The sequence below is a fragment of the Malus domestica genome, chromosome 11 (assembly GCF_042453785.1).
Source record: "Malus domestica chromosome 11, GDT2T_hap1".
NCBI lineage: Eukaryota > Viridiplantae > Streptophyta > Magnoliopsida > Rosales > Rosaceae > Malus > Malus domestica.
Window position 1 is genome coordinate 10,121,208 of NC_091671.1, and position 20,199 is coordinate 10,141,406.

Genomic DNA, 20,199 nt, shown 5'->3' on the forward strand with positions numbered 1-20,199 from the left:
ATAATGGGTGACTACTGTACAACTTGGTATTTGTTCAATCATATATAATGGGTGACTACTGTAGGACTTTGTATTTGTTTAATCATATAAACTTTTTGGACAGTGAAGATGATTACTTTATGCACATATAAGATAATGACCATGTTTTCGAAAACAACTTGTAAACCATTCTTCCTCTAGCAAGGAGAAGCCATGGCAGTCGTTGAGCTCCTCTCCCTCTTCTCGGTTCTCTTCATCGTGTTTCTTCTTCTCCGATCCCTCTCTGCCTCCAAATCCCAAACCCTACTCCCTCCAGGCCCCTTTGCCCTACCCATCATCGGCCACTTCCACCTCCTCAGCCCTCTCATCCACCAATCCTTCTACAAACTCTCCCTCCAGTTCGGCCCTTTATTCTCTCTCCGCCTTGGCTCCGTCCCATGCATCGTCATTTCTTCCCCAGACCTCGCGAAAGAGTCCCTCAAGACCCACGAGCTCTCCTTCATATCCCGCTCTCAGTCCATGGCCATTCAGCGCCTCACCTACAACTCCTCCCTTGCATTTGGACCCTATGACCCTTATTATAAATTCATCAAGAAGCTCAGCCTGAATGAGTTTCTAAGCAGCCGTAGCGTCAGCAACTTCGCTTCTATTCGAACCCAAGAGTACCTAAGGCTTTTTAGGCTGTTGGCCAAGAAAGCTGAGAGTGGTGAAGCTGTTAATCTCACCGAGGAGTTACCAAAGCTTTCCAACAATGTGATCGCAAAAATGATGTTGGGGAATTCTAAGGGGTCTAGTGCTGAAGGCAGAGACGAGGAGGCTAGGCTTGTGGTGAGAGAGGTAACTAGGATTTTTGGGGAGTTTAACTTGTCAGATTTTGTTTGGTTTTGCAAGAAGTTGGATTTGCAGGGATTTGGGAAGAGAATTGAAGACACTCATCGGAGATTCGACGCGTTGGTGGAGAAGGTTATTTCAGAACGTGAAAAACTGAGAAAGAAAAACATGAAAAATGAAGGAGGCAGTGGTGGCGAGGAGGTGAAGGATTTTCTTGACATTTTGCTTGATATACTGGAAAAAGGGAGTGCTGAGAGTGAGGGGGTGGAATTTACAAGAGTGCACATCAAGGCTTTAGTCATGGTACGTAAAAATTCTTTTTCGTATGACTTTCATTTCAATTACATTAAATAAAGGTCAACTTATGGGGATATGTTATTGAAACAACAAATAGAAATGCTAAAGTAAGAATCTCTATGAACTTCTGCCTTTTTTTGTGCACAATATTTTTGAATGTTGCCACAAAAGTTTTGCACAATATTTTATAACACCCCCTTCTCTCCTAAGTTTTGTACCGGATCATGAATGTCTGGCAATGATGGATTCAAATTCTCTCTCTCTCTCTCTCTCTCTCTCTCTCTCTCTCTCTCTCTCTCTATATATATATATATGTCTTCCCCTTTTCTCTGTTGCATCCACACCTGTTCTTATTAAGAACAATTGCACAGAGACGAGGCCTCGTCTTTTTGCTCACAAGGTCTCCTTCCTCCGGCTGCTCTCCGATGACTGTGTGGTTGAAATCAAGGAAGTTGGCACGAAAATTATGCATGAAGTTAATTTTGTTTATAAAATTTTCATATTAAAGTGGGTGAGGAAACTTTTGGGAGAGACAGGTATAACATGGCTCACTGACCTTTTCAATAGGATTTTGAAAACGAAGAAGATGCCAAATGAGTGGCGAATGAGCACTTTGGTGCCTATCTACAAGAATAAGGGCGACGTACAAAATTGCATGAACTATAGGGGTATTAAGCTAATGAGTCATACAATGAAGCTCTGGGAGAGAGTCATTGAGCATAGATTAAGGCAAGAGACACGGGTTTCGGACAACCAATTCGGTTTCATGCCAGGGCGCTCAACCATGGAGGCAATCTATCTCTTACGAAGATTGATGGAAAGATATAGAGATGGGAAAAAGGATTTACACATGGTCTTTATAGATTTGGAAAAAGCGTATGATAGGGTCCCAAGAGACATTCTTTGGAGGATTTTAGAGAAGAAAGGAGTACGAGTAGCATATATCCAAGCTATAAAGGATATGTATGAAGGAGCAAAGACTGCCGTAAGAACTCATGAAGGACAAACCGAAAGCTTTCCCATAACTGTAGGATTACATCAAGGCTCATCCTTAAGTCCTTACCTTTTTGCGTTGGTAATGGATGAGTTAACACGACATATTCAAGATGATATTCCTTGGTGTATGCTTTTCGCAGACGATATAGTGTTGATAGATGAAACTCAGGAAGGGGTAAATGCAAAGCTTAACCTTTGGAGAGAAGTGTTGGAATCTAAAGGTCTTCGCCTAAGCCGATCAAAGACAGAATATATGGAGTGCAAGTTCAGTGCAAATGGAGGCCAAAACGAGTTAGGGGTGAGGATCGGAGATCAAGAAATACCAAAGAGCGACCGTTTTCGTTACCTAGGATCTATCTTGCAAAAGAACGGAGAATTAGATGGAGATCTCAACCATAGAATACAAGCTGGATGGATGAAGTGGAAGAGTGCATCCGGCGTGTTGTGTGACCGCCGTATGCCACTGAAGCTCAAGGGAAAATTTTATAGGACGGCAATAAGGCCGGCGATGCTGTATGGCACAGAATGTTGGGCGGTGAAACATCAACACGTACACAAAATGGGTGTAGCGGAGATGAGGATGCTTCGTTGGATGTGTGGGCACACGAGAAAGGAAAAGATTAGGAATGAGGATATCCGGGGTAAAGTAGGAGTAGCCGAAATTGAAGGAAAGATGAGAGAAAATCGGTTACGGTGGTTTGGACATGTGCAAAGAAGGCCTACTGACGTTCCGATTAGAAGATGCGACTATGGGACAGAGGTGCAGGGCCGAAGGGGTAGAGGAAGACCTAGGAAAACTTTGGAAGAGACTCTAAGAAAAGACTTAGAGTACTTGGATCTAACGAAGGACATGACACAGGATCGAGCACAATGGCGTTCTAAGATTCATATAGCCGATCCCACTCAGTGACTTGGATTTTCCAAGTCTCCAACCGAGAAGTTTTCCTCATTCGGGAAATTAAGAGAACACTACCCCAACCTACATGCTCCACTCAGAAACCTTCAACATACAAGCTTTAACAAAAGAAAATTCAAAGAACTTAGCGAAGAAGGCTTTGGTGTATTTAACACAATACGTTGAAATGAAGGAAAGCTTATTTATTGATATCCCCGATAAGCTACAAATATGTACATATACATGAGTCAAAATAAGCACACAAGAGGGAGCCTTCACAAAGGTTGCTTAGGAGAAGTCTCAGCAGTCGGTAGAGCCCCAGAAAGAGAAGGCATCGGAGGGGGATCATTTGGAGCCTCAGTACTGGACAGAACCCTAGAAGGAGGAGGCATCAGAGGTTGATCATTTGGAGCTTCATTACGCGGTACAGCCCCAGAAGACGAAGGCAATAAATGCCTTTGGAACAAACCCACAAATCTCTGATGATCAAGTAAAACCTGACCATCAGTTTCCTTCATCTGGTCAAGCTTCCTCTTCATGTTTGTAGCATAGTCATGTGCGAGCCGGTGCAACTGTTTATTCTCATGCTTGAGCCCTCTAATCTCCTGTTTGAGACTCATCACTTCAGCCGCCAATGATTCAACTTGGCGGGTTCGAGCAAATAGGCGTTGGGCCATATTAGACACAGAACCTGCACACTGAACACTGAGAGCCAGCGAATCCTTAACAGCTAACTCATCAGACCGTTTGGAAAGTAGTCTGTTATCTTTGGGAGTGAGAAGGTTCCTGGCCACCACCGCAGCGGTCATATCATTCTTCATCACGGAATCCCCAACGGTAAGAGGACCAGTAGGGGAGACGAAGGATGGGCGCCATATGTTGTCTGGAGAAGGCGGGGCTGCCTCTTCAACAAGGTTCAAGTCAAAACGACGGTCGGAGGGGCCAGACATTTTCAAAGGTGTTGAAGAGAGAAGAGGTCGGACAAATCAAGATCTTAGAAGTGCAAGAATGAAGCTTCTACTGGTGGAGATTCAAGTGTGCTTTGGAACTTAATGCCAGCCCCTATAAAAATCTGCACTCGACGAAGCTTCAGAAATCGAAGAGGCGCCTGCTCAGAAATCGAAGAGGCGTTTGCTTTCTCAAAAGCTGGGCTGCTTAGAGATCACGAGGGTTGATCTCAGAAATCGAAGAGGCGTTTGCTTTCTCAAAAGTTGGGCTGCTCAAAGACCACGAAGGCCGATCTCAAAAATCGAAGAGGCGCTCGCTTTCTCAAAAGCTGGGCTCCCCAGAGACCACGAGGGCCGATATCAGAAATCGAAGAGGCACCTACTTTTCCAGCCTTTTCCAGCCTTGTCAGCACCTGTCACACGCACACTCAGTTTTGCGGAAATTATGGGCATTCTGTCAAAGACTTCTGGGGAAGTAGAAAACACATGAATCTTACTGTTCAATCACCCACTTCCCACACGCAACAATAGCTCATGGGTACCACAGATAACTTTGCCAAAGTTCTCTGCCAAAGTTGAGCACGTGAAGCTTGCAGCTCCCACTACATCGCTCTGACCAAGAAGGGTAAAAGAATAGCAAAGAAACAGCACTAACAAAGTTTAGACCCATAAATTTTGAAGGTCTAGCTACCATATTATTACCCACAAGGGTAAAGGAACAGTACCACTGCTGGATAATTGGAAAGTCCCTGTGTGTCAACCTCTGTGCTTCGTGGCAAGGTAGACTAGCAAACATGCCCAACCTTTACTCACATTCGAGAAAACACTCCCAATAAGATTGCTTGCTCCAAAATCGAAGAGGCACCGTCCTCCGAATCTCGAGAGCCAGACTCCCAACATGACTACTTTCTTAAAAATCGAAGAGAGGGTAAAGGAACAGTACCATTGCTGGATAATTGGAAAGTTCCTGTGTGTCAACCTCTGTGCTTCGTGGCAAGGTAGACTAGCAAACATGCCCAACCTTTACTCACATTCGAGAAAACACTCCCAACAAGATTGCTTGCTCCAAAATCGAAGAGGCACCGCCCTCCGAATCTCGAGAGCCAGACTCCCAACATGATTACTTTCTCAAAAATCGAAGAGACACTGCTCCCCGAATCTCGAGAGCCAGACCCCCAGCATGATTGCTTTCTCAAAAATCGATGAGGCATCGTTCTCCGAATCAATCGAAGAGGCGCTCGCTTTCTCAAAAGCTGGGCTGCTCAGAGACCACGAGGGCCGATCTCAGAAATCGAAGAGGCCCTACTTTTCTAGCCTTGTCAACACCTGTCACACGCACACTCAGTTTTGCAGAAATTATGGGCATTCTGTCGAAGACTTCTGGTGAAGTAGAAAGCACATGAATCTTACTGTTCAATCACCCACTTCCCACACGCAACAATAGCTCATGGGTACCACAAATAACTTTGCCAAAGTTCTCTGCCAAAGTTGAGCACGTGAAGCTTGCAGCTCCCACTACATCGCTCTGACCAAGAAAGGTAAAAGAATAGCAAAGAAACAGCACTAACAAAAGTTTAGACACATAAATTTTGAAGGTCTAGCTACCATATTATTACCCACAACTGTAAAGGAACAGTACCACTGCTGGATAATTGGAAAGTCCCTGTGTGTCAACCTCTGTGCTTCGTGGCAAGGTAGACTAGCAAACATGCCCAACCTTTACTCACATTCGAGAAAACACTCCCAATAAGATTGCTTGCTCCAAAATCGAAGAGGCACCGTCCTCCGAATCTCGAGAGCCAGACTCCCAACATGACTACTTTCTCAAAATCGAAGAGAGGGTAAAGGAACAGTACCATTGCTGGATAATTGGAAAGTCCCTGTGTGTCAACCTTTGTGCTTCGTGGCAAGGTAGACTAGCAAACATGCCCAACCTTTACTCACATTCGAGACAACACTCCCAACAAGATTGCTTGCTCCAAAATCGAAGAGGCACCACCCTCCGAATCTCGAGAGCCAGACTCCCAACATGATTACTTCCTCAAAAATCGAAGAGACACTGCTCTCCGAATCTCGAGAGTCATACCCCCAGCATGATTGCTTTCTCAAAAATCGAAGAGGCATCGTTCTCCGAATCTCGAGAGCCAGATACCACAGACCACTTTTTCAAAGTGCTCTGACAGAGTTAAAACATGTGAAACTGGCAGCTCCCACTACCGTGCTATGACCAAGCAGGGTAAAGGAATAGCATTACTACTTGTTGTTAGGGAGACTCCTATATATGTCGACCTCCATCCCCAACGGACAGGCAGACCTGCAAAAATGCTCAACCCTTCATCATATCTGAGAGGGCACTCCCAACGAAGCCTTTCGAAATATTCAGCTTTCTTTCCCCCCGATAATACCTCTGCAAACAAGCTATACTAGAGCAAGAATATCTCATATCATCAGGGTTAAAAGCAAGAGTATCCCATATCATGCTTTTTTCCTGTCTTTTCTTTTGGCCTTGTTTTTACCTGCAAGACAAGGAGAAAGAGAGCAATCAGTCAGCACTTGGAATCAAGCTTCCAGCCAGGAACTGACTGCCTGGAACCCCTTACCTGATTACTTACCTGGCATTGCTCTCGAGTACTCATCTTCAACATCTTATGTTTCCAGGGAAGATTCCGCATCTGCTTGAGGAACAGATAGGGCAAGTGCGAAGGATACAAGGAAGCATGTGGAGACAAGCGTAACAGCACACGTGCCGATACATTCATTACTCTGTCAAAAGCAAAAGTATCCCATATCAGCAGGGTGGAACGTACTCTAGATTTGATGGACTTGTTTTGACCCTCAAATTCTTCAGTCGGCCTTATACTCTGGAGGAAACCAGAAAACCCTCCAGCTCAGTTCAAGAATAAGCCTGTGGAAAGTTACTTCTTCAAAAGCAAAAGTATCTCATATCATCTCTTCTCATTTTTCTTCTCTTTATCCTTCATGCTGCTGCAAGATGGGGAGAAGGTGAACAATCAGTCGGAGCTCTGATTGCTTACCTTGTCTGTCACCTCTTTCAGCAGACCCCCTAGCTCGGCGACTTGGGGGACTCCTACTACATGGTTTGTATCGCGCTTGACCAAGCCTGAAACTACAAGTAAGCTTCAAGTGAAATTGATACATTACCTTGTGCATCTCCACCAGTTAAAGATACCACCCCTGGATGGAGGAAGAGTACTTCCAGAGAAGATGCCACATCTACCTATGAGACAGATAAGGCAAGTCAAGACGACACCACACTCCGATACTTAGAAGTTTCGTGATTACGAGATCATTCTCCCACAATATTTCCTAATGTCATTTGTACTAAATCATTCACTTGTACTCACTAAATGAGAGCTTGAACCTATGTACTTGTGTAAACCCTTCACAATTAATGAGAACTCTTCTATTCCGTGGACGTAGCCAATCTGGGTGAACCACGTACATCTTGTGTTTGCTTTCCTATCTCTATCCATTTATATACTTATCCACACTAATGACCGGAGCAATCTAGCGAAGATCACAAAAAGCGATCGTTTTCGCTACCTAGGATCTATCTTGCAAGAGAACGGAGAATTAGATGGAGATCTCAACCATAGAATACGAGCTGGATGGAAAGAGTGCATCCGGCGTGTTGTGTGACCGTCGTAGGCCACTGAAGCTCAAGGGAAAATTTTATAGGACGGCAATAAGGCTAGCGATGTTGTATGGCACAGAATGTTGGGTGGTGAAGCATCAACACGTACACAAAATGGGTGTAGCGGAGATGAGGATGCTTCGTGGGATGTGTGGGCACACGAGAAAGGATAAGATTGGGAATGAGGATATCCGAGGTAAAGTAGGAGTAGCCGAAATTGTAGGAAAGATGAGAGAAAATCGGCTCCGGTGATTTTGAACATGTGCAAAGAAGGCCGACTGACGCTCCGGTTCGAAGATGTGACTACGGGACAGAGGTTCAGGGCCGAAGGGGTAGAGGAAGACCTAGGACAACTTTGGAAGAGACTCTAAGAAAAGACTTAGAGTACTTGGATCTAACGGAGGACATGACACAAAACCGAGCGCAATGGCGTTCTAGGATTCATATAGCCGACCCCACTTAGTGGGAAAAGGCTTTGTTGTTGTTGTTTGTTGTTGAAAGTGGGTGAGGAAATAAGAGAATGAGGGTACGTAGGCATAGCACCAAAGCTTAATTATTTTTCATGAGCCTTTTTCCTATTATTTAGAGCTATATATAACAGATAAGTTACTTAACATGAAAGGGCTTTTAGGAGAATAATGAAATTGGATTTTTCAGGATTTCTTCACGGCAGGTACAGATACAACCGCCATTTCAATGGAGTGGGCACTAGCAGAGCTCATCAACCACCCGAAGGTGCTGGAGAAAGCAAGGGAGGAGATTGATCGAGTCGTTGGGAATAGACGGATAGTCGTAGAATCAGACGGTCCAAGCCTTCCATACATACAAGCCATCATAAAAGAAACACTGAGACTGCACCCACCTGTGCCTATGATCCCAAGAAAGAGTGTACAAAAGTGTAACATTGGAAACTATGTGATCCCAGAAAACACAATGCTATTTGTGAATGCTTGGGCCATCGGAAGGGACCCAAAGTATTGGGAAAATCCTTTGCACTTTTACCCTGAAAGATTCTTAGCACCACTCAGTGGTGGAGGAGATGGAGCGCGTGCATTAGATCTTAGGGGGCAACATTTTCAGCTGCTTCCGTTTGGGACCGGGAGGAGGATATGCCCTGGTATAAACCTAGCCCTGCAAATGCTGCCAGCCCTACTTGGTGCAATGGTTCAATGCTTTGATTGGAAAGTTGTTGGGGTAAATCAGAAGCATATGAACGGTGATGAGGTTCTGGAAATGGATGAACGGCCAGGAATGGCAACTCCACGAGCCCATGATTTGATTTGTATTCCAGTGGTACGTTTTGATCCCGAGTTGTATCCTTGACCCATAAAGCAGGTGAGCATATTGTAATTGTTTGAAGACTTTGATCCAAATGAAGTTTGAGGACTTGAAGTGGGTGTCAAACTTACATGGAAATGGATAAATAACACTACGTTATTTCTATTCCTATTTAAGTTTTCTTTTTCGAAGTACTTTTATGATTAAGGCTTACTTAAGCCTCATGTACATTACATGAAGTCTCACTTTATTTCTACAGTTTGTCATGTCCCACTTTGTTTCCTGCACTTATCCATTATGTTTCACTTTACTCCGTTTCTTTAATTGGGTTAAAGAGACGTTAGTTTCGTTGATTTGACAAAGGCTCTTTGATTTTTTTCAGTCAATTTTTACATTTCGCTCTCAAATTACCATATATTGTCCTTAAAACTCACAATTTCTTCAATCTATCACTATATTCACTGTTGAAAAGATCGAAGGACCCCTACCATATTAATGAAACTGATGCTCAACCCAATTGACGGAATGGGGTACCGTGTGACATGAAAAATAATTACAAAGGATAAAGTGAGACAGAATCAAATGTATGTTGTGAAGCGAAATTTTGTCTAGAGTATATAGGGGTACCAAAAAATAAGCTTTAATAGTAAAATTGGTTATGTAATTAGGGTATACAAGGAAAAATCACATAGGGTGACATGTTACAATGAGAGAGCTATAGCTAAAGGATATTGTTTGGCTCCTTATAATTACATGTATCATAATCAAAATCATTCATTCTTTTAATAATTATCTAAAGATAATCTAAAAAGACAATTATTTTGGTTTGAAGTCCGTTTAGTCATATATATATATATATATATATATATATATATATATATATATATATAATGTATTCAATGTCAAAATCAAAGATTGATAATATGGCTTGCCATCGTGCAAAAATTTGTTTTGATGCAATGTTTTGAACATCTTTTTGTAAAACATGTTTTGCAGATTTACAATCGACTCTAACAAGAAATTTTTGATTTAATAAATCATCTTGAAATTTACTAATGCATAATACTATAGATAATATTTCTTTCTTAATAGTACTATAGTTAGTTTGAGCGGGATTCCATACACCTGAATGAAAACGAACAATTTGTTCAGGTGATCCGGAAGAAGTTTGCTGCTTGAGAATTCCTCCATAACTAACGTCAGAGGCGTCAGTTTCAACTATCTTAAAAGAGTTGGGAGTTGGAATGCCAAGACAGGGCAAAGTCTTAACATGATTTTTTATCTGTTTGACAATAGAAGTATGGATGGTAGACCAAACAGGGGGATTCTCCTTAAGACGGTCAAACAAAGGTTTACATTGTTGACGCAGATGAGGATAAAATTCTGAAACATAATTCAAAGAACCTAAGAATCTTTGAAGCTGTGATTTTTCAGTAATCTGATCTGGAAATTTATCTGCAAATTGGATGACACGGTCAATTGGTTGGATGGTAGATCTATGGATATTATAACCTAAGAATCTAACCTTAAGTTGAAACAATTTAATCTTAGTGGCTGACACAACTAATCCGTTTGATCTAATGATCCTAGCAAACAAGTGCAAATGTTTCCAATGTTCATCGATAGATTTAGAATAAACGAGAACATCATCAATATAAACAATAGTAAAATGGCTATACTGATTGAAAATCTCATTCATGATATTCTGAAATTCAGATGGTGCATTCTTTAAACCGAAAGGCATAACATTCCATTCATAATGGCCGAAAGGCGTTACGAAAGCAGTTTTATATTTATCAGATTCATGAATTTGAATCTGCCAAAATCCTGATTTCATATCAAACTTTGAGAAAATAGTTGCTTTACTAAGCCTTTTTATTAGATCTCTTTTGTTAGGGATTGGATATCGAATCCATTCCAAAACTTCATTTAAAGGTTTGTAGTTAATAACTAAGCGGGGAGTTCCTCTTTCAATTTCTGCACTTTTCTGTACATAAAATGCAGGACATGACCAAGGCGATTTACTTTTACGGATAATTCCTTTATTAAGAAGATCCTGTATTTCTGCTTTGCAGAAATCCATTACTTCTTGACTCATTTGAATAGGTCTGGCCTTAGTAGGTATTTTTGACTCATTAAATTCTTTGATGTAAAGTAGTTTAACAATATGTTGTTTTCGGTGCCAAAAGGCGTTTGGAATATCAGAACATACTTCCATAACAAGCTGTGCTTCGAATTTAGAGATTTTTTGAGATAAGATCTCTTGTTTGAGTTGTTCTTCAGTTCTTTTATGATGAATATCATCTTTTAAGAATTGAAGATGTTTGGTCTTATTAGAAATTATGTTTAAGGATCGCAAAGTGCTATCCTTCTGGAGGTGTCTAAGTTTTTTGAGGTCTGTTTCTAGGCAGAATTCAAATGTGACTTTCTGTCCTAAGACTTTTGAGGTAATCCTATTATGATGAGTTTTGAATGGATATAAGAGTGCGATAAAAGGTAATCCTAATATGACAGGGTCAGACAAGTTCTTGATTAGAACAAAAGGTGTTTTGAAATAAACTTCATTTTGGCAGACATGTGCCTTAGGAAGTTCATATTTGATTTCCATTGGAGACTCATTAGCAGCACTAAGGATTTCCTTTGATTTGTGGAAATACCTAGTGGGAATTAGTCATTCTTGAATACAATTCAAGTCTGCGCCTGAATCTATCAATGCTATTGTTTCGAAACGAAAATCTTCGATTACTATCGTTACTTTAGAATACCATTTTTGGATTCTAATTTTGTGAAGAAGATTCAGAACTAAGTGTTCTGAAATTTGGTCAGAATCTGACTCAGAATGACTACTGGAAGAAGAGGAACTGAATAGTTCTTCTTTTGGAGGAATATTGACTCTAGTGAGTTGTGTACGAATCTCATGGTTATCAGATTTCAATAGTTTAATTTCATCTTTAATTTTATTAATTTCTTTTTGGAGGTCACTGACTGTGATATCTTTCTTAGTCTTACTAAACTTTGCTAGTGTGGTTCTAAGAGATATTTGTGGTTTTTGGATCTGGGATTGGCTACTACCTACTTATTCTTGGGAGACTAAATCTTTGAGTTTTTTGAGGTAGAACTTTTTGAGTCCAGGGTCCTCAACATTGCTGATTAGTTCTAAGAGTAATTCTTCTTGTTTTTCTTGTTTAGTTATTACTGATATATTTTTACAACAGGCATCAGGACATCCAAGTTTGATGTCTAGGGTAGAATGCTTGCTAGAAGCAGATTGATATGAAGATGATGAGGTAGAACCAAGATCATCTTCGGATGAATGACTATTGTCAATATCCTGGAGTTCTAGGGTTTGAATAAGTTAAAGTTTTTCTTCTTCAGAAATCTTCAACTGGCTTATGAGTTTCTTAACTTTACACTTATTAGCGTAATGACCTTCTTTGCCACATTTGTAGCATTTTCCCTTATGACTATTGTCTTTAGAGTGGAATTTTCCAGAGGATTTTCTCTTTCCTTTCCATTTCTGGGATCTGGGGTGTTCGTAAAACGGGTTTGGTTTGGCATACTTGCCTTTGCTATATTTGGAGTAGTTAGTATGAGGTTTAGAGATCTTAGATCTACGGAAGCTAGTTGATTTTTTCTGGAGGTTGGAAGGAGCTATAGGTGGTAGACCATATTGTTCACAGAATGTTCCTAATTCATATTTGGCTATTGCTTTTTCAGATTGGATTTGTCTAGATATTTTCATATCTATGCACATTTTCAAACCTTCTTTTTGGATAGTACTTATGATATGTCCATAAGTAAGGTTTTCATATGGTATAATACCGTCTTCGTTTATCAAGGTATTCCTTATTTTATGTGCAAAAAGGTTTGGTAAGCCATTTATGAATTTTTCTTTCCAAAATGGTTGATTACTATCATCTCTAAGCATGACTCTTGACAGGAATACATCTTTATACCATCTAAAATCACTTAAGGTAGGACACCTTAAGTTACTTAGTTGGTCATGGACCCTGGATGTGATGTTAGAAGGGATTCCTATGAAGTGTTGTATGATTGTATAGAGTAAGGTATTGATTGCATCTGGGACACCACATCCTAGATGTTCATCGAAGATAGGTATTCCTTCTTCATCCTGTTTTACTGCATATCTAATTAGATTTCGGGATTCCTCAGTAAGGTGTTTCTCCCACCAGGAATGAAGCATTCCTGTGAATCCAGAAACAATGATGTCTACAATTTGGGTTTGACTAAGGTCATGATTAGTAATATAGCTATTTGCTACCATGGAGATATGTTGGAGTTTGTTTAATAACTCTTGTTCTGATAAACCATCTATATTCCATTCATAGAGTTTATCAGATGAAACAGTGAATTGGGATTGGAAATTCCTTTCTTCAAATTGAAGATCAGGAGGTGTTGGTCTGGGATACCAATTTTTAGTTAAGGATGTAGGATTAGTTCTTTTGACGTTAATACGTTTCAATTCAGGACTCTGAAAAGCATTCCATTCCATATGGGGAATGGAATCAACACTTTCATCTTCTGAAGCCAGAATTGAATAAGGTGTTTCTGAATTATGTGGATTATTAATTACACGAACTGATTTTTCCTTTTCAAGCTTACTGAGCATTTGGTCAATCCTACTGGATGTTGAGGTTTTTAAAGAGGGTAACTCTTTAAAACTGGTTAAGGGTATGTCTTTATTAAGAGGTTTGATTGACAAGTTATCAATTTTTGTTTCTATTTTGTCCAACTGTTTTCCTATGGTATGTAGGCTTTGGTTGGTAAAATTGTTTTGTTCAATAACAGGTTTAACCCCTGCATCATCCTTCGGAAGTTTGAATGGTGAGGCTGGGATTTGCGTATTGACCGTGGTGATGAGAATAGTTTCTTGTGGGGGATGACTGGAGGAGACAATTGTCTTGTCTTCCTTAAGCCAATTTTCTTTGGTTATGACCTTTACTTGTTTTTCAGACTCATAATGTTTTTCTACGAAGTCGAAGAAAAATATTTCAAGTCGGTTAGTTTGCATGAAATCTTTCCATGCTTTATGAATTTGTAGTTTTTCTTCAGCAGTATACTTACTTCTGAAGATGTTTCGTCGAGGGACATTTTCTAAGGCTTCTATGTCTTTACAAAGTTTTTTACGATCATATTTAAAAGGTTCTTGTCTGGTTAAGACCAATAATTGGTGATGTACTGGTTCTGCGTCAAAATCAGAAGCAGTTGGGGATGTTTGTTCTTCCTTATTAAGAACAGGTTGGGTTTGGTAAGTAGGCTGGACGACTTGAGCGTTTGTCTCAAGTGACTGAAGTTTAAAATTTAAAAGGTCATTTATTAATTCTTGTTATGTGACTGATGAGCCTGTATCTACTGATTTTAATTTTAAGTTCCTATCCGCAAAAGAATTGATTAATTCTTGGTCTCGACCTTGCCTATCGTTTGACATAGATCCAGAGAAAGAATTCCTACTGGAAGCAAAATATTTAAGTGATCTATTAGAATCACAAGATTTTCTGGCAGGACGATCAAAATTAATTTTAACCGTACCGTCAAAGTATTGTTCTATATTGTCTAAATTGACTAGACTATTTTGGATGGCTACAGGCCTACTTTCGTTTATCAGGCACCAATCTGAAGGGAGATTGATTTCTGACCACCTAATGGTTCTTGGTATTTTAATATTGGCATTCTCTTGATTGGTTTGAATCAAGAGAGTATGATCCTTCGGGCTTTTGGTTAAAGCTTGAAAGTTCATATTTGTGCCAGTGACTTTATAGTAGATTCTGTAAATTAGTACCAAAGGTTGTGTTCCTTCAAGGACTTTATATCCTGAAGTTTTGATATTTAGTGTGAGTGCTTTTAACATATGTGGGTCGGATAGACTTATAGTGAGATCTGGAAAACAGTCAAAGTGAATAGGTCCATTACAAAGGCTGGATTCAACCATACCAAGTATGCTATCACTGAAGTCAGTGAATCTAGCATCTCGGAGACATAAGAGGATGGAGGTATTAAGACCTCTACGTGTTAATGGTTTGGCTGCAATTTGCACTAAACCTATATGAATATAATTATGACCATCTTTCCTATGGGAATTAATTTGTTCTGGGGTAAACAATTGACAAGTTTCATGATCTTTACTAAGAGCATAAACTTGTTTAACAGTTTTCACATGATGTTCAGTTTTAAAAGAGGCTAAAGCCCATTTCTTTTTATAAATATTTTTTTAAGATACTTTTGGAATGTTCCATTCAGCAAAATCTAGACTACTGTCTGTTTGAAATTCAAATTTTTGTTCTTCATTGACAATGTCAGGTATTGTTTCTAAATTTGATCTAGAGCTAGTGCTGGCCATAGAATTAGATCTAAATAATCTACTCATACCAATAAATATCAGACAATCAAAATACAGTAATCTTAACAAAAAAATCTTACTAGTGAATCTAATCACCAAGCTCTCTGGGTCACGCGTGCCGCTCAGACCCTATCCTCCGGGACTTACTGTTTGGATGACGCCTTACTGCTCAGACCTTATGGCAAAGAGATAACACTAAGAAGATTAAACTGATAAGATGAACTGGAAAGAGATTGAAAGAAATCAAAGGTATAAATAGAGTATTTGGATACTAATGGTATAACCAACCACTTGGCTCTGATACCAAATGGGTGCGGAAACGGAATATATATATTGATATTATATACTCGAAATATTTGATTAATATCAGATTAGGATTAACTGGGAATTGTAAATTCATAGAATCATTTATAAGAATATAAACAAATAAAACTAGATTGAAAGTAGATGTAATCTTCATGATAAAATAATGAATTAAAATTAATGATGCTAATATTCTATTGAAAATATATTTATTGAAAATCGAAAGACTTACAAACAAACGTTTCGTCTACTGACGATTTAAGTACTGAATTTGGAGCTCGCAGGCATCCTTGATGATGATAATTCAAAATTAAAATGCAAGTGTTTTATGGATTACAAATAAGAAGACTCTGTTCTAAATGAATACGCAGAGTTTTCTTTTTCTGCTTCCAAAAAAACCCCATTCTCGAAAGAAACTGAATGATCCCTTTATAGTCGATGGACGCTGGCTGGAATGATTGAGTAAAGAAGCGGGATCCCCGCTCTGCATGTGCTATTACTGTAAAGAGGCCGAAAGCTGAAGATGCTGTCGGGGACTGTAGTTTTCACGAGGGTGAATTCTGTGGATGCAATGATGGATGAATAGTAAAAGTGGTTTTACTATTCATGAATAGTGTTTTGTCTGCTACTGCAGTTTTGTCCGAAAATGATTGCTGCTACTGCTGCTTTCTTTGTCTTCACTTGCTGCTACTGCTTACAAAATACAAAGTATTCTAGAGACTACATACATTTGAAGTGGAATTCCCTATTGGGATATACATGATATTACATTTTAAAACTAAAATTCGTAAGGGTCTTGAGAATCAGGCGGGAAAATATTTCCTTGTGTGGCTACTGCGCACTGTGATGAAGCATCTGAAGAATTGTCGGAGTCCGAATTGTCTTCATTTTCTTCTTGCAGTTCTTTCATGAGGATTTTGGCTAGAGCCTTAAGCTTTGAAGTCTTCTTCTTCTTCTTCGAATCGCTTGAAGATCTGGATGATTTGGCCTTGCCTTTGAGTGAGGAAGAGGGGCTAATGTCCGATAATGATTCGATTTCTTCCTTGGTTGGTTCATGTAAAGCCTCTGCTGGTTGAGCTGCGACTGCAAGTACAGGGGGTGCTTCCTTGGGGAAATCTCTGAGTATTACTTCAATAATCTTCTGATGGTTGAATTTGTCCCACCATTTGATCATTCTTTGACGGAAGACTTGATTGGATTCAATCTCGTAATTCCAGCGGAGGATCCAAGGGACCTTGTATTTTGCCATGAATAAGGCGAACAGAGGGATTCCTTCATCAAATCGTGCTCTATCGAATTTCTTCTGGAATGTGTCTGATAAGACTTGTTTAAATTCATCCGGCATGAGGTCGGAGATCAGACCATGATCTGACCACCATCTGGGGAACCATGCGGGAAAATTCAATCTGAAACTTCGGTCAAAGGTTATAAACCATGAATGACTAAAATCTTCTGATTGGTGTAAGAAAATATTAGTCCAGGCTTGAATGTAATCAAAATAATTATAATGGTTCGAGTGGCTGGGGAAGGTATTACTTCTAAATGGTTTAGGTTGAAAGAGAGGTATTCCCCATTCTGATTCTATCATGAATTTATTAATAGTAAGGGAATGGTACAGGATTTTGTGGTGGTTACCAGGGGTTTTATCAAAGATAGGTTTTATGGTGACAGATGAAGTTTCATTGAGTATAGTGGTATAATATTTGAGGGTTTTGTGGAATTCACTTGGCTGGAAGTGGGAGTTGGTTGGAAACATCTTTTTGGCTATGACCTCAGGTGTTTTCAAATTTTTGTAGGTTAAGGGGATACTGAAAAGATATTCTTTGGAAGGTTTAATAACATAAGGAGATGTTTTGGTATAGCTTACAGAGGGAGATGGCGATTGCCTATAGGTAGAAGAGAAAGGATCATACTGGTTTACTAACGCTGTTTGGTAATTTGGTCGGATACTTCCTATAGTTGATCCTAATGGAGTAAATCTGTTGGTGATGGCTAAGGCCGAGGAACCGGGAATAGGTTCCTGTTTTGGTGGTGGTAGTGAGGCAGGAAGCCTCCTTTGTTGGCTACTGCCGTGTGGAGAAGTGGTGTATATATGAAACCACAACTTTTTAATAATTTCTTATTCATATATATATTTTTAGACTATATTTTGTAGACCATAATTTTATATCAGCGAGTTTTGGAACCTTTGTCCACAACATGCATGAATAATTTGCACAGAAAGATGCACTAGAAAGACGGTACGAACAGAGTCACATCCTAAAATGCACCAATGCAAATAACACACATTTCACCAGAGTAAATCCTAATCACAAATCAATACAGGCATCTCTAAAGAATTTAAATGACCGAGATGAGGGAACCGAGCTGATAAATATTTAAATAACCAAGAGATGGGTGAACCCCAGGAAGAAAAGTATGCTACCTTTTACTATAATTGGAACGAATTTAAAAATATCTCACCATCACACTACCCAGAACTACAACTCTTAAGGAGAATGTGAGAATTAGAGGGGTATTCTCCAGATGATTCTCAGAACATCCTTTTACAATTTTTCACCTAATATCTCCTATGTATGATTATAGGCCAATAACGAAAGGAAATACAGTCTAAAACACTCTTTAAATTGTTCCAACAATAGGATAATAGGATTCACTAAATCATTAGAGATTGCAACAATGAGAGAGTATATAAGCTCACCAATGTTCCCTTCTACACGTAGAACAAAATATCTGCAAAACAAATAACATTCAGTCACCGTAGATACAAATCAAAATCTACACGCAAAACTTAATGTAAAGGAATCTTATTGAGAGTAATGTAGGCGCATGACGTTTTAACATGAAGAGTTCAATAAAGATACGCTCCAATTTAGTGAGAATTAGGATAAACCTGCAACTATCAGTTACAGGTTCCACCGGATGAAGGTGTGCGAGCATATAGTTCACCTGCAAGGATACATCAGACCATCCTTCAATCTAACTGACAACAAACCTACTCTCTCACTTCTCTTTCTGTCTGAATTCCTTTCAAATGACAGACAAATACAACCACCATACATGAAATCACATTTTCGCTTCTCCCAAGCACTAAAGCTGAAAAACAAACTAGACTTCCAAAATCAAAATAATTGATTTTACCAAAAGAACAAAAATAGAAATGAAAGCAAAGGGAATAACCTCAATCATAAATGGATGTAAAGAACTCAATTCAGTGAATTCATTAATCTTCTATCCTTTTTTCCCTCGATTTTCTCGGAAACCAAACAGAAAATGAGAAATGAGTTAAATGCTATTCAAAAGGGAGAAAAGCACGAATGACCTATCACTCAATTTCTAATATCAAACAAACAAAATTAATCCAAACCCAAAACAACATTAAACGTTAATATTCAAACTTTACTGCCTTTTACCTCTCTGAATTGACTCTCAAACCAAACACAAAAACTAAGCTTAGTAAAAAAATTATCCATTTTTAAAATCACTTGTCAATTCAACATAAAAATAAAAAATAAAAAAATAAAAAGGAACAGAAACAGTCCCAATTACTCCACGACATTGCGCTTTTTTTGGTCTAATAATGCTGCATACATGGAAAACTTAAAGCTCAAAGTAGACATCCAAGAAAATTAAATCCTTCTGCAAGGGATACAACTATTAACAAAGATTTGGGAAATTTCAATTTTCTGAATGAAGCATCTCTTCTCAATGACAAACTCAGATATTGGAAATAAAAAATAATATTACTATAGGCAAAGAAAAAAGAAGAAAAATGAAAGCCAATATTATAGGTGGTCCGTGGAAATGATAGATTACACTGCGATAAATCTCCGAATTGCTCATTGTCCACCATCCCCAACTCAAACTCAAATAGAGAGAGGCACCACATGGGTTAGAAATTTAATATTAGCGTTCAACTGAACTTCTAGAATCCCCTAAAAAAATCCTATTTTGCTAAAGATACCCGAAACAGTGTTACAAAGCAATCCAAAACCCAATCAAATTAAAATCCCTAATATCAAATTTAAGAATCCCAATTAAACAAAAAATAACCTAATTAATTAGATATCCCTGCGAGTACTATTCTCTCTGTCCCAATCAACCAAGTTCTCCATTTCAAACTTCCCATCAAATATTTGACAGCAATACAACCAATAACAAAAATAAAAATTTAAACCAATCCAAACACTAAAACCCTTTTAATTTTCCATGTGCATTCAATGATTTGGTTCCTATAAAAATAGGAAATATGGAATAATTATTTGGAGATAGAATCACATATAGAGCTAGCAGAGGAAGCAAGGAAGATATGCAAAAGCAAATTACGAGATCATCATATTACAAAAGCTACATAAGCAAATTAAGAGATCCTCATATTTGGAGACAGACACAAATATAAAGCTGCAAAAACAAATTATTATTGCCGACAAAATACTTACTGAAAAAAAAAAATCCCGTTTTTGAGTAATATAACCCAAACTCATCTTATACAGCAAAGGAGCATAGGACTGAGAAATCAGAGCCTAATTTCCAGTATCAGAAGAGTATGAATTATTCAACTTAACCGCTAATTTCGTTAACGAAGATTAAAATAGGCTCGAAATCCATACAATTTATACGTTACCATTTATTCAAGTTCTAGTAAGGTGTGTGACGACGA

The 20,199-nt window shown here is 39.0% G+C and overlaps 1 protein-coding gene across 1 annotated transcript; it reads left to right on the forward strand.

Moving 5' to 3' along the window:
* The first annotated feature begins 77 nt into the window (after positions 1 to 77).
* On the forward strand, positions 78 to 9,144 carry LOC103429985 ((2S)-flavanone 2-hydroxylase-like). The gene is made up of 2 exons (XM_029088443.2): positions 78 to 1,113; positions 8,258 to 9,144. The coding sequence occupies exons 1-2, from the start codon at positions 193 to 195 to the stop codon at positions 8,921 to 8,923; spliced, it is 1,587 nt and encodes a 528-aa protein (XP_028944276.1). The 5' UTR covers positions 78 to 192; the 3' UTR covers positions 8,924 to 9,144.
* Positions 9,145 to 20,199: the final 11,055 nt, after the last annotated feature.

Bases quoted from the DNA above. Each gene is read 5' to 3' on its own strand.
- LOC103429985 (XM_029088443.2), top strand. From the start codon at position 193: ATGGCAGTCGTTGAGCTCCTCTCCCTCTTCTCGGTTCTCTTCATCGTG. The intron at 1,114-8,257 runs GTACGTAAAAAT...TGGATTTTTCAG, and splicing joins ACATCAAGGCTTTAGTCATG to GATTTCTTCACGGCAGGTAC.